The 13,096-nt window shown below is 42.6% G+C and overlaps 1 protein-coding gene across 1 annotated transcript in view; it reads left to right on the plus strand.

Annotated features, from left to right (window-relative positions):
* Nucleotides 1–13,096, plus strand: part of LOC126188522 (uncharacterized) — a 145,233-nt gene that overhangs the window by 68,108 nt on the left and 64,029 nt on the right. Inside the window, exon 5 of the mRNA XM_049930124.1 lies at nucleotides 5,314–5,404. Within this exon, the coding sequence (XP_049786081.1) occupies nucleotides 5,314–5,404 (91 nt within the window). The remainder of the gene's footprint in view (nucleotides 1–5,313; nucleotides 5,405–13,096) is intronic.

Genomic DNA, 13,096 nt, shown 5'->3' on the forward strand with positions numbered 1-13,096 from the left:
AAATTCGAAGCTATGATGGAGAGGAGAAAGAAAAAGATGAGAGGGGCACGACAATGGTGGCTATACCGTCCCTAATATGTAAGTCTTGAGTTCCCTCTTGAATGTTAAGTGGTTCTGGATAAGACGCAGATCACAGGGGAGCGTGTTCCATAGTCGTATGGCTGAGATGGAGAATGACACAGAGAAAGATTTTGTGTTATGTAAAGGTACAGCCAAGATGCTAGATGTATCCGATCTAGTATTGCGGTTGTGGAATGATGATAGGTGTTTAATGTGAGAAGATAAGTATTGGGGGCACCAGTGGCTAAGAAATCGTTGAAGTAAGCACATCGTGTGGAGATCGCGTGCCTTATGTGAGCGTATCCAACCTAGCTGGGAGTATGAAGAACTGATATGATCATACAACCGTATATTGCATACGTATCTAACGCAAGCATTCATCACTAGCTCGAGGCATCTCGAATTTTCACTATTTGTGCCGTGTTGAACTACATCACAGTAGTAAAGATTAGGCAAGACTAGTGTTTGGACTAATTTTTGTTTAACATGGGTTGGAAATATTTTTCTAAATTTTTGAATTGCATGTAGGGAGGAGAGCGATTTCCGGCAAGCTGTGACTGTTTGTTCTTCCCAGTTTAGGTGTTCATCCAAGATTATTCCAAGGTCTTTTACTGTTTTTTGGTATGGTAGTTGGGTACCATTGAGGAGTATTTGAGGGACTGTTTCGCGAAAGTACCGACTGATTAACTTTGGATGAGATATAAGTATGACCTGGGATTTCTTGGGGTTTAGTTTCAGACCTAGGTTCTGTGCCCATCGAGAAACAGAGCAAAGATCTGCGTTCATACTCGCTACTGCGTCAGCAATGTTCTTGGGGCTTGCACTTATGTACAGTTGGATGTCGTCGGCATATAGATGGTAGTTGCAGGAGTGAATCACTGAAGAAATATCATTAATGTACAGTGAGAAGAGTAATGGACCAAGGACGGAGCCTTGGGGAACTCCAGAGCGCACGTTTTTCCATGATGACTTTTCCGACCCACAAATGACTTGTTGACTTCTGTTTTTGAGGTAGCTGTCGAACCAGTGTATAGCGCTGTTTGAGAAATTCAGCTGTTTCATTTTAATTAGTAATATATCAAAGTCAACTGTATCAAAAGCCTTGCTAAAGTCAAGCAGTGTTAGGATGGTAGCTTCACGTCTGTCCATAGCATGTTTAATGTCATCAGTTACTTTGATTAATGCAGTTGCTGTACTATGGTGCTTTCGAAAGCCTGACTGATATTTGTTGTGGATGTTATGAGTTTTGAGGTAATCCGTCAGCTGTTCATGGACGATGTATTCTAGGGCTTTAGATATTGCAGGTAGTATGCTAATCGGCCTGTAATCACCTGGCGACTTAGGGTTGTCAGTCTTGGGTGTAGGTTGAATTAAACTTTGCTTCCACTCAGTAGGATATGTACTACTGACAAGAGACAGGTTGAAGATGTCTGTGATAACTGGAGTAATAGTGTCTACGACGTTCTTAATCATGCCAATGCTCACTCCATCATTTCCTACTGCCTCGGAAGAGATTCTCATAATTGCCTTGTGTACTGTGCCAGTAGTTACATGTTTTAGGTAAAACTTGTCTCTCGAGAGATTGATATCTTGGGGCTGGTAATTTGTCGCTGCGTGGCAGTTTATAGCTGTTGAGAAGAAATCATTGAATTCTTCTGCAGACGCTTGATAAACAGCGACAGATCTTCGCTTCCCTATACCGAAACTGCGCAGCTTTTTCCACAGTGCAGCAGGTTTTGTTATACCGCATACGACAGAGCGGGCATGTCTGATTTTGGCATTCCTCACGCTTTGCTTGGTTCTATTTCGGAGTTTCCTATAAGCTTCGTACGCCTCGGGAGTTGGGTTACGCTTGAAGGCCCTATGTGCAGCATCACGTTTATTCATTAACTGGCGTAATGCAGTGGTGAGCCACGGAGCGGGAGCTCTCTTTACCTTGACAGTGCGTTGAGGAGCATGTTTATCATACAGTGTAATAATTTTGCGACATAATTCCCGAATTTTTCCGTCTAAAGTCGGTTCATTGCTTATATCATGCCAAGGGATGTCTGAGCAATCCTTTTGAAGAGCGTCATGGTTAACATTTTTTAGGTTTCTGTAGGTTACCAGGTGAGATTTTTCTTTGGTAGTATGCACTGAGTAATTTAAGAATATCACGTCGTGAGCAGAGAGTCCTGGAGCGGATGTCTGATTGGCGCGAATTATTTTATCTGGTCGCTTTGTTGCTATTATATCTATGAGTGTATGGCTGTGTGGCGTGTGATGAGTTGGGTCCAGCGGTGTTAAACTCATATCATTGGAGTGGAACAGTCTCCTTAGTTTTTCTGCAGAGGGAGATTTTAACTGTAAGTCGATGTTTGTGTCGCCCATAATGATTATGTGTTCATACAGTGTCACAAGCGAGGACAGGGCAGACTGAAAGGAGGACATAGCACCGACGTTTGGAGGTTTATAGATTACTCCAATTAGCAGTTTCTGATTTGATGTGTTTATTTCGAAAAACAAGAACTCTGCTTCTCCTTCGCCCTTTGCATCCGATGTGCATAGTACAGTAGGTCTGAGATCAGAGCGAACATAGGCACCCACACCACCTCCGCGTTGTGTTTCACGATCTGCTCTTAGGAGAGAGTAACCATTGATTCGGATAGCGTCGGAAGAAATGTTTGGTTTCAACCAAGTTTCAGAGACGAGGATAACATGGAACAGCGATTGGCAGAACAGGTCACAGAACTCGTCGAAGTGAGCCGTTAGCGACTGCGCGTTCGCATGGGCCACAAAGAGCCCGTCGCCGGAACCGGTCCGTCCCATTGTGGCCGCCTGTAGGACCGAGCGCGCTCCGTCTACCTGCTGGCCGGAAGAGGGACAAAAGCTGGATTTCGCGGGGGAAGACATATTTACAGGCGTGTCCAAGGTCGTGACTGACTCAAGCGTCTGTGAGCTAAAGGTGAAAGACAAGCTGGAGGTATCGGAGAAAGGAGCAAAAAGAAAGATGGAAAGTGGCAGTAGTGGTTACGAAAAAGATAATAGTAGTAGTAGTGGTAGTGACGAGAATGAAAATGACAGATATAGAAAGGCGGTTTTAAGGAGATTCCTGTTAATGGACAATGTTAATTCCCGTTTGACTGATAATATGAATATGCATGAGCACTTATGATAGACAAATAAAGAAGCAATATTTATGTGAAACAATTGACTGATTTTAAAGAGAGTACTTATGGTGCTTATAGAAATAACAAAGCAATATTTACGTAAAAAAAATGAAAAAAAGAATAAAAATTAACTTATATTAGACAGAGTACAATATGAGACTTTGTGTCTCGCGATATTTCGCTCAGACTTTCAGTTCGGACATGTTCGTCACCGTTTTCCTCCCTCCTTCCGTCTTGACTACGATCCTGCCATCCTGGGTCCATACATTTTGAAGGCCGAACTGTGTGATCGCAGTGTTCAAAACTTTTAGTCTTTCGCGCGTCAGATCTTCCCTCAGGGTAACCCCACTCTTGGCGAGTTTTCTTTTCTGGGCAAACACTTCAGCTCTTTTTCGGTACGACACAAATTTAATTATTATGGGCCTGGGTTTCATGGCACCTGGTATCCTGCGCCCAACATGGTGGCTTCTGTCAATGTCGGTCACGTCGATCTGCACGCCAAGTTTCTCACGCACGAGGCTAATGGCCAGGTTGTCGGTGTTTTCACGATCGTTCTCAGCTACCCCGAACAAGCGCAAGCTGTTCCTTCGCTGATACTGCTCAATTTCATCGGTGGCCGCAGACAGTTTAGCTTCTAGGTCGGCGGCTTTTTTCTCTTGTGTGGCCAGGGACTTTTTAAGAGACTGGATTTCGGTGCTGTTGCGCCCGACAGACTCTTGCAGTTTTTCCATGACCGCGGCCGTCACAGAGTCCGTGATGGACTGCACGATTACGTCTAGAGTGTCTTTACTGTGCAGCGTCGCACTCACCTGGGACCGGACGAGCTCCCCGATGTCGGGAAGCGAGGCCTCACCTGCCGCCGGAGACCGGGCGCCCGCGCTGCCTGCGCCCCTGTAGCCTCGCCTGCTGCTTACTCGTGCTCTTCCCATTTTTGACTCACTTATCACTTATCACTTGTGGTAATCAACGGAGAACAACACACCACGGCAAGTAACACTTGTTTAGTCGTATGCACACGTTGTGGACTGCCGCACTTCTCTGTAACACCTTCAATGAGCGGAAAAACTCGCGAGCCAAAGAAACGCGCGTCACTCAGTGGCCGCCATCTTACAATAAAGTTGTGAAGACTTTCATAGAAGAAATGCTGAATAAAAGCGTGAAAATGATGCTTTGTGTGAATAATGAAAATGCTATACCAGTGATAAAATCAGTCCAAGTGTCAAGAAAAAGCAAGCACACTGATGTGAAATATGAATGGTAAAATCTGAGGTGATAAGTTAAATGGTGGTATCATCTAGTTGCAATGTTTAGTGAGTTTAGTACCTATCATCTTCAGGCAAAGTAAAATATCATTTCATGAATGATGAATTGAATAATGGCTGGTTCAGCATACTATACTGTGAAACTGAAGACAACTTGCTGATATTCCAGCTAAACCTCTTCAGTGTACTGCTTTTAAAAGACTCAAAAAGAAGTTGATATTTCATTCTATTTAAAATCTTGTTTTTGTGTAATTGATATATTTTCCAAGACATGGTTACAAATTTTTTGAGGCAGTAACATATTGTTTTGTTTAAGAGAGTGTGTTGAGATGTAAAGAAAATGATCTTGGTAAACAAAAGCGATATGTACCTGTTAATGTAAGGCCACAGCTGGTGCAGTATGTGTTGTTTCTGTATACATTGGTAATATGAGCTGGTTGCTATTTAAAAAATAAATGAAGTTGGTCTTTCTTGAAACCTTGTGCTTTAATGCACTATTTTAAATAAAAAGACAATTCCCAGATTTTACAAGTTGTCATGACACCAGTTCCTTCCTCCCACCCTTTGAACTAATTACTAGCAGACCTACAGCTTAACATACCTTCCTAGCCAAATAGCAACTTTATTTTTCATATACACAACTCTTTGACAGAGGTGAAAGTACCAATAAGTGACAGGAAAACTCCTGGATCTGACTGTGGGTTGAATCGATGGACCTTTTTAATTTTTAAACTGACATTCACTTAGCTACTAAGCCATACATTTTCACCCTATCTCGGTATAATACTTAAGCATAACAAACAAAAGTTTATCAGTACTTTTTCACATATTTTCCTTTCCAGGTAATTTGTCAGCAAGGCAGGAATGTGCATCCCAGTGTCCTCAATACATTATTGCACTTTGCTGGTGGAAATATTGTTCATCCAGATCAGGGTAACTATAAGCTAACCTTATTTTTCATCTTTTATAGAACAAGTCTGGCACATAATTTGTCAAGAAACTAGTAATGTAAAAATCAGCTGATGAGGAGAATAGCAAAGTTGTTAAAACCTAAAATTATGTTAAATAATATTTTGATTGTTCATTCTTTATATGATGCTAATGCATACTCGTGGTAAAGATTGTCAGTATAATATCCAAGGTTTTTAAATTATATCAAAGCACCAGGAAAACTTTTTAAAATGTAACATTACAGTACCTGCTGATATCCTAATCACTGTGTCATCCAAGGTATCGGCTTTCCATTGAAGTGCTCTGTCCATTTAGCTTTGCTAATTTCACACATACACACTCAGAAAGGAAAATTTAAAGTCACACTTGCCAAACATATCTCTTCAATACACAGTTTCAGTATATGCTGTATGGCCAAATGCCATCTGTCACCATTTGCTTTTCATTCCAAAGTCACTGTGCATTTAACTAATAATTTGTATAATGTTTATTTATTGGGAAAGAATTCGTGTAAGACATGACTCACTGAAGGTAGATTGATGGCAGAATTTTGCAAAATTAATCTTATGCCTGACTGATGCTCTAGTTAACCACAAAGATGTTTCATAGCTATCAACTGGGAACTTTGAGAAAGCCAATTCAGTAAATGCATTCAATTTTCTTCAGACACACAATGCAATGATTTCAGATTTGTGGGCACTATTATTATTATGGTAATATGGAGAAAGCTCATACTGCTCCTATGTGGGAACTGTGCTACTGTCTAAAATGTTTTTGAAATACTGGCAGGTGTGTTTATTTTTCTATCAATGACCTCTAATGCTCTGATCCCAAACCAGGAAAATAAGCACCAGGCATCATACCACTTGTATATCAAATTTCTCTTTTGCCTCAACACTCCCAGAATACTCTTTTCCAGGCATGTACCAAGTCCACACCAAGGCAATGTGATTCTTGTTCTACAAAAATTTAATTCTTCTTCTCCACTAATCAGTGACAGTGTATTGCAGAATCATAAGCCATGTTACATATTCTTTATCATCACCAGTGAGTTTTTTGTGTGGTAGTGTAATCATGAAAACTTAGTGGTATTACCTCTCAACAGATCATTCTGTAACTGGCTTTTATGCTACAGCTGCAACAGAAGTCCTCTGCAGAAATTGAAAGAATGACTGATGAATAGCTCATAGACTGTGCTTTAGAGTTTGGTGGCCCCTATCATCTAATTTCTTAGGCAAGCCAGAGCGATGATTAGGTGATCCTCTGAATCCCTCACTTCACAATAAATTCACTAATTATGAATGTGGATGTACATGTGTGTGTGACTGTGTAAAGCATGCTGATTACATGCGTTGTGACTATAGTTTATGTTCCATGTGTCGTAAAGGAGTAATGTGATAATATACATATCTCATTGACAGCTTTGTTTTGTTGACCATAAATGATGTAACAGAATTTATGAAGTAACATGCATGAGGAACTTCATTATCTGAAAAAAACTAAAAACTTTGTGACATATTAAAACTGTTTGCTGGACTGTGTCTCAAATCGCCTTCTCACTGAGCTATCCATGCATGACACCTGACCTTCCCTCACAGCTTCACTTCTATCAGTTCCTCCTCCAACTTTCCATGCCTCACTTGGTTGGCACTTCAGGAGGAAAGAATAGTGTCACAACATAGTGGATTGTTCCAGAATGAATCTTTCACTCTGCAACAGAACGTGTACTGTTTAAAAGTTTCGGCAGCCTACAACTGTTTTTGTTGATGACTTTAGCTGTTCACGGTCAGTTTATTAAGGTACACAAAACATTAGGGAACCCAGTGAAGGCCGAATTACAGAAAACATGAGAGGTTTTGTGACCAAGGTATGACAAAATGTTGGATGTGACACGAGAACCCAATGAGAATAAATTGAAATGGATTGCTGAAAGTGAATAGGCAAAGCAGTACACTGAGGAAACTGCGCTAGTACATACAGGACACAGCCTATAATAGAGAGCACAATCTCTCTAGGGAAGCTGGCCATGTATTCTAGGTGGAGACATTTGCTATCAGAGTGTGTGTAGAGGAGAATCTACTCAGGTGCTACAAGGATCATGGGTTCTAAATTAATTCACACACATCTTATCAGCTCTTGCATTAAAATCAGAGATGATTTCAGGATGCTGTGAATCCCTTGTGAGGGTAGGGGAAAGCAAGAGGGGAAACCTACTGTTAGTCTCTGGTGACTCAGGAGTTAATAGTAATGAAAAGCTGAGAGGCCAGCCAGGACAGGAGTGACAACTCCATTCGTTGGACCTGAACCCATCTTATCCATCACTGAGACGATAAAATCTGTACTGATTTACCCACGACATTTTGCTGACTAAAATAAATAAATCATTGCCACCTTTTATATACATTACGTTATTGAACAGCACGTGTCGGGCTGTCACTCCAAAAAGACAACTTTACACGCGCCAACCTTTTGCTGGCGTGGGTGCTTGCCCAGATAATTGTCCTAAAAGGACAAATTAACTCAGCGGGACACGGACAGTCGCCATCACGACTGGAGGCAACACACTGAATGTTGGACTAAGACCCAAAAACAAGAATGTGGCAGGCAAATAATGCTGAAACTGTGTTTTAGAAGAACAGGGTGTCCAAAATCCTGGAAAATGAGGAAAATCTCAGGGAACGTTTTTGTTATAGAAAACTCAGGAGAGACAGAGAATTTTTGTATTTTGCCTAAAAATTTTGAAAAAACTATGGTACCTAACTTGATTTTGCGCAGAGGCATTTACTTGCATTGTGCTTGGCTCAATACAGTGCTGTGCTGTATGACCAGCCTCCGTTGGTGTTTCACTATACCTCAACTCCTCCCCTCACTCAGTCCAGTGCAGCGGCCAGTCAGCCAGCCAAGCCTGGCCGAGTCCAGATGGGCTGCATGGAGGTTTGTTGTAGTTAACGTGAATGGCTTGCATGCCTATCACTGCAGCCTAGCCTTGCTACCAACGTCTGTTGTGCCTTGGTTCTGTGCTTTTTGTGATATGATATGACCAGCAAGGATCTATGAAGATTACTTGGTGTGTCCTGTACCTACATCTTTTCAAATATAAGTACTGTCTTGTTTGCAAGATGATGTAGTCACAAAGATGTCTGCTTTTATGGGAATATGTGGCCTATTTGAATACATTTATTTTGAACCTCGAATGCTAGTGAAACAGGTTTGCATACAGTAAATTGTTTGGCAAATATTCACTGAAAAACTATTGTTGTACATGCCAACAGCTATCCATCTGATTGTGTTGTCTATGAATAAGATTGATTATAGATCTTTAGTGGTAGGCATAAAATAGTGTAATTGGAGCACTAACAAGCAGAGATTCAACTTTTGGTTGGGTTGGGTTGTTTTGGAGGAAGAGACCAAACTGCGAGGTCATCGGTCTCATCAGATTAGGGAAGGATGGGGAAGGAAGTCGGCCGTGCCCTTTCAAAGGAATCATCCCGGCAGTTGCCTGGAACGATTTAGGGAAACCATGGAAAACCAAAATCACGATGGCCGGGCGTGGGATTGAACCGTTGTCCTCCCAAATGCGAGTCCCGACTTTTGTATGTGGTTGTTTATGTAGTTAACATTGAGCTAAAGGCTGTGATGGGATCTTAGTTAACATAAATTACTTTCAATTACTGACATGTAAGGAAGATTTTAGTGCCTTTCTTTGGACCCAGCCAAGGAGAAATGTAGCTGAGGGGGTTGGGTGGAAGTGGCTCATAAGAAAGAAGATTTGCAGGTCTCAAGATTTTTTTAGTGACTTTTTGTCTTTGTGAACTCCTGGTCATGTCTCACTGTATTGTTCAGCTGTGATCCTGTCTGATTCATATATTAACTCAGCGTCTTCTCGATGAACTGAAAATGTCTGTTCAACACATGCTGGACTGAGGATCCAGAATTTGGGTGGTTTGAGGAACATATGTCTGAAAAATTCAGTGTTTGGATGATGCTCTGTAAAATGAACTTCTTGTTCAGCAATACAGGCAACTAAGCCTTATCCAGTCATGCAGGGGAAAGAAGCAAGTTGGGCTCAAGGCTGCTAGGAAGATTACAGTGTTTATATCCATGCTGATCACTGCAAATAGCCATGGCTCCAATGCTAGTGCAGCCAATGTAGCCCCTGAGGTACTGTCTGCCATCTCTTGGCTCACGCAGCTGATCATCAAGTCTGATAATGGAAAGGACAATCCTGAAGGCGCCCTCAGTGCGTTAAGTGCTATGGAAAAGGAAGTTACCAATTCCAATGAAGAAAAATATTATTTCTAATTAGTGTCCATGTACTTTTAGTCAGCTGCAGCACAGGCTGGGAGTGCATCATGCATTGTGCTGTGGTCCAGTAACAAGACCCAATCCAGAGGCAACTGCATCAAGCATCTACATCTAGATGATGGTCGACAATACCAGATTACATGCAAAATGATGCCATGATACAGGCAGAGATCCATTTGTGTTTGTTGGTTGTTGTGAGACACCAATCTTTCGGAACACTGGCAGCCTTGTTAATCTCTTACTGGATGTGTACTCAGACAGTAACATTGCCAACAGTTGTCTCTTGTGTTACATAGCAGGCATACTTATACAACCACTGGGAGTGCTGGTCAGCTGTTGTGCTAACCAGTGGCACTGCAACAAGTGACACTAGTATTTGGCTGTATCTAACATATGAAATCTACCTCCACACTTTCTGGCAAGCTTTCAGTGTCGTCAGGCAGAGATATTAAATCCCACCCCTCTTAAATTGGTGCATTTGGCTGGAAGTGCATCTGGCGGTGTTCAAGAGGTGGACTGCTGGTGCATTTGGTGTTCTGGCACTGAAGCCAAGCCTGCTGACAGGCATGTGAAACTTGCAGGGTCACAGTGTAGTGAGCATTGTTGGTCTTGAATGTGGAGGCTGTGTGGACATCTCCATCTCCATATCTGTGTCTGGTGGTATTTCAACAGTTATCTTGGATTCACATTGTATCTCTGTGACTGTGAGATGGACAGTGGGGGGTGGTATGAATGTTCTCGTTCTGGGTGTACTGCTGGTGGTGATGGTGCACTTGGTAGATGTGGATAGGGTTGGTTTGTATGACACTGTTCCAAACTCTTCAGTTTGCTGACAGAGGTGATGCACCATCTGTAGGTGTCCACCACTGTTGTTAGTGTCGACAACTCACTAGTGTCCACTTTTCTTTTCTTCTGTAGGAATGTGCGCACACTGCTGTTTCTTGTGGCTAGCACCCTGACTGCTGGTTCCAGTATACCTGGAGATGTCGGACCAGGATATGGAGGAGTGTTCACACAAGGAAGAAGGGCTGATATTGAAACTGTTATAGATGGAGCGTACTCTCGTATTATAGATGGAGCACACTCTCTAAATGATTAAAGGATGGGGAAGAAAATCAGCCATTTCCTTTCAAAGAAACCATCCTAGTATTTGCCTGTAGTGATTTAGCAAGATCATGGAGAATGTAAATCAGGATGGTCAGATGTGGATTTGAACCATCACTCTCTGGAATGCGAGTCCAGTGTTCACAGTTGCCTCACACAGAGTTCAGCAAGACTGTTGTCCGGAATGGATGTGATACTTTACAATTTCAGGAGAAGTGTGATTTCTGCTATTGTGGGGTGGCTCCTGCTGCTTTCAACATTGCTGCTTAAATATCTGCAGCATTCACAGCAATTTGCTGTTGGAGGATGGGTAGAAAGGTGCATGTGCAGGACTCTTTGAAAGTACTTGCTGTGAATGGGGCCCATTGCCAGACAGTATAGTTTGGGAAAGCCCTTCAATAGCTAGAATCTGGATTAGTATGCTTATTGTGGTTTTCTATTGTGGTGGTTGCTGTGCTTACCATGTACAAGCATTTAAATCTCAGCACCCTGCTCTGTGATTTTCTGTTGCAGCGTTGGTGCGTTGGTGCTATGGAGGGTGTGCAGAATTCTTTGAATGTTGTAACTTTGAATGGGGCTCACTGATAGGCAATCTAGTTCAGGAAAGCCTTTTAATAGCTACAATGTGGACTAGTTTATTTATTGGGATTTCTGTAGTGATGGTTGCCATGCTTACCACATATTGGCATTTGGAGTAGTCATCCACCATCAATAGCCACATAGAGCTTAGAAACAGGCCTGCATAGTCCTCATGGATGCAGTATCAGTGATGGCAAGGGATGGACCAGGGACAGAAGATTGGCTAGTGCAGCATGATGCTCTGTGTAAGCTGAGCAGCTCTGCACTATGGCTTCCATGTACCTGTTCAAGCTTGCCCTAAGCCTTTCATCTCTGACATTCCTCAGTGTATGTGATGAAGTACGTTGTACCCCCTGCTGACCTCTCCTTGTAAGACAAGATAAGAACATCAAATATGAAGCAGCATAGTGGCATAAGTATATTTTAGAGATTTGGGTGGATGATTGAAAACCCTTTTAGGTGTGGTGGGAAGGATCTTGGATGTCCCTCATCTTAGGGTATGATGACAGATAATCAAAACCCTGATGGATGATATAGTTTATTTGTTCCATTCTGGGGTGGAACTGGGCAATGAAGGGGATGGATGTTCCCTAATAGCTGGTTCTTGAGGGTGGTCGTTGAGGTCTGGGGGATAGAGATTGTCCGTGAAGGCCTTTTCTAGATCTTCAGTATACTGCACAAGGGAGTTCTTGTCATTGCAGATATACCTTCCCTGGGTGGCCAGGCTATATAGAGGGGGGGGGGGGGGGTATTTTGGTGTGGAAGGGATCACAGCTGTCAAAATGCAGGTACTGTTGGTGGTTGTTGGAGGGACAGAGGTGTGGACAGAGGTGTGGATGGAGCCATGAAGGGGAAGAGGTCAACATCCAGGAAAGTGACATGCAGTATTGAGGAGGACTAGGTGTAGCAAGACAGAGAGAAGGTGTTGAGGTTGACGAGGAACGAGGATAGGGTGTCTTGGTCCTGAGCCCAGATCATGAAGATATTGTCAATGAACCTGAACCAGACCAGGGGTTTTGGGTTTTAGGAAGCTAGGACAGTTTCTGCTAGATGACCCATAAACAGGGTGGCATAGGAGTGTGTCATACAGGTGTCTGTAGCTGTGCCACAGATTTGTTTGTATACATTCCCTTTGAAAGAAAAATAGTTGTGTGTTATGATAAAGTTAGTAAGTGTATGAGGAATGAAGTGGGTTTGGAGTCTGAAGGGCAGTGGTAGAGATAGTGTTCAATAGCAGCAAGACCATGGGCATGAAGGATGTTGGTGTGTAGAGAAGTGGCATCAACAGTGACAAGTAGGGCCCCAGAAGGTAAAGGGAGGCTAATGGTGTAGAGTCAGTGAAGGTAGTGGTTGGTAGCTTTGATGTGGGAGGCTAGATTTTGGGCAATTCGTTGGAGGTGTTTGTCAGTGACACACAATAACCAACTACAATTGGGCATCCAGGATTGCTGAGTTTGTGTATTTTGGGGAGAATGTAGAAGGTGGGTGTGCAGGATGTCATAGGGGTGAGGAAAGAAATGGATTGAGGGGAGAGGTTCTGGAAAGGGCGTGTGGCTTTAAGTGAGCATTGGAAGTTATGCTGCACTTCGGGGATGGGATGACTCTGGTAAAGTTTGTAGGTGGAGGAGTTGGGCAATTGACAGAGGCCTTCTGCCAGATAATCACTACTACTCACAATGGGTAGTG

The sequence above is a fragment of the Schistocerca cancellata genome, chromosome 5, assembly GCF_023864275.1.
Source record: "Schistocerca cancellata isolate TAMUIC-IGC-003103 chromosome 5, iqSchCanc2.1, whole genome shotgun sequence".
NCBI lineage: Eukaryota > Metazoa > Arthropoda > Insecta > Orthoptera > Acrididae > Schistocerca > Schistocerca cancellata.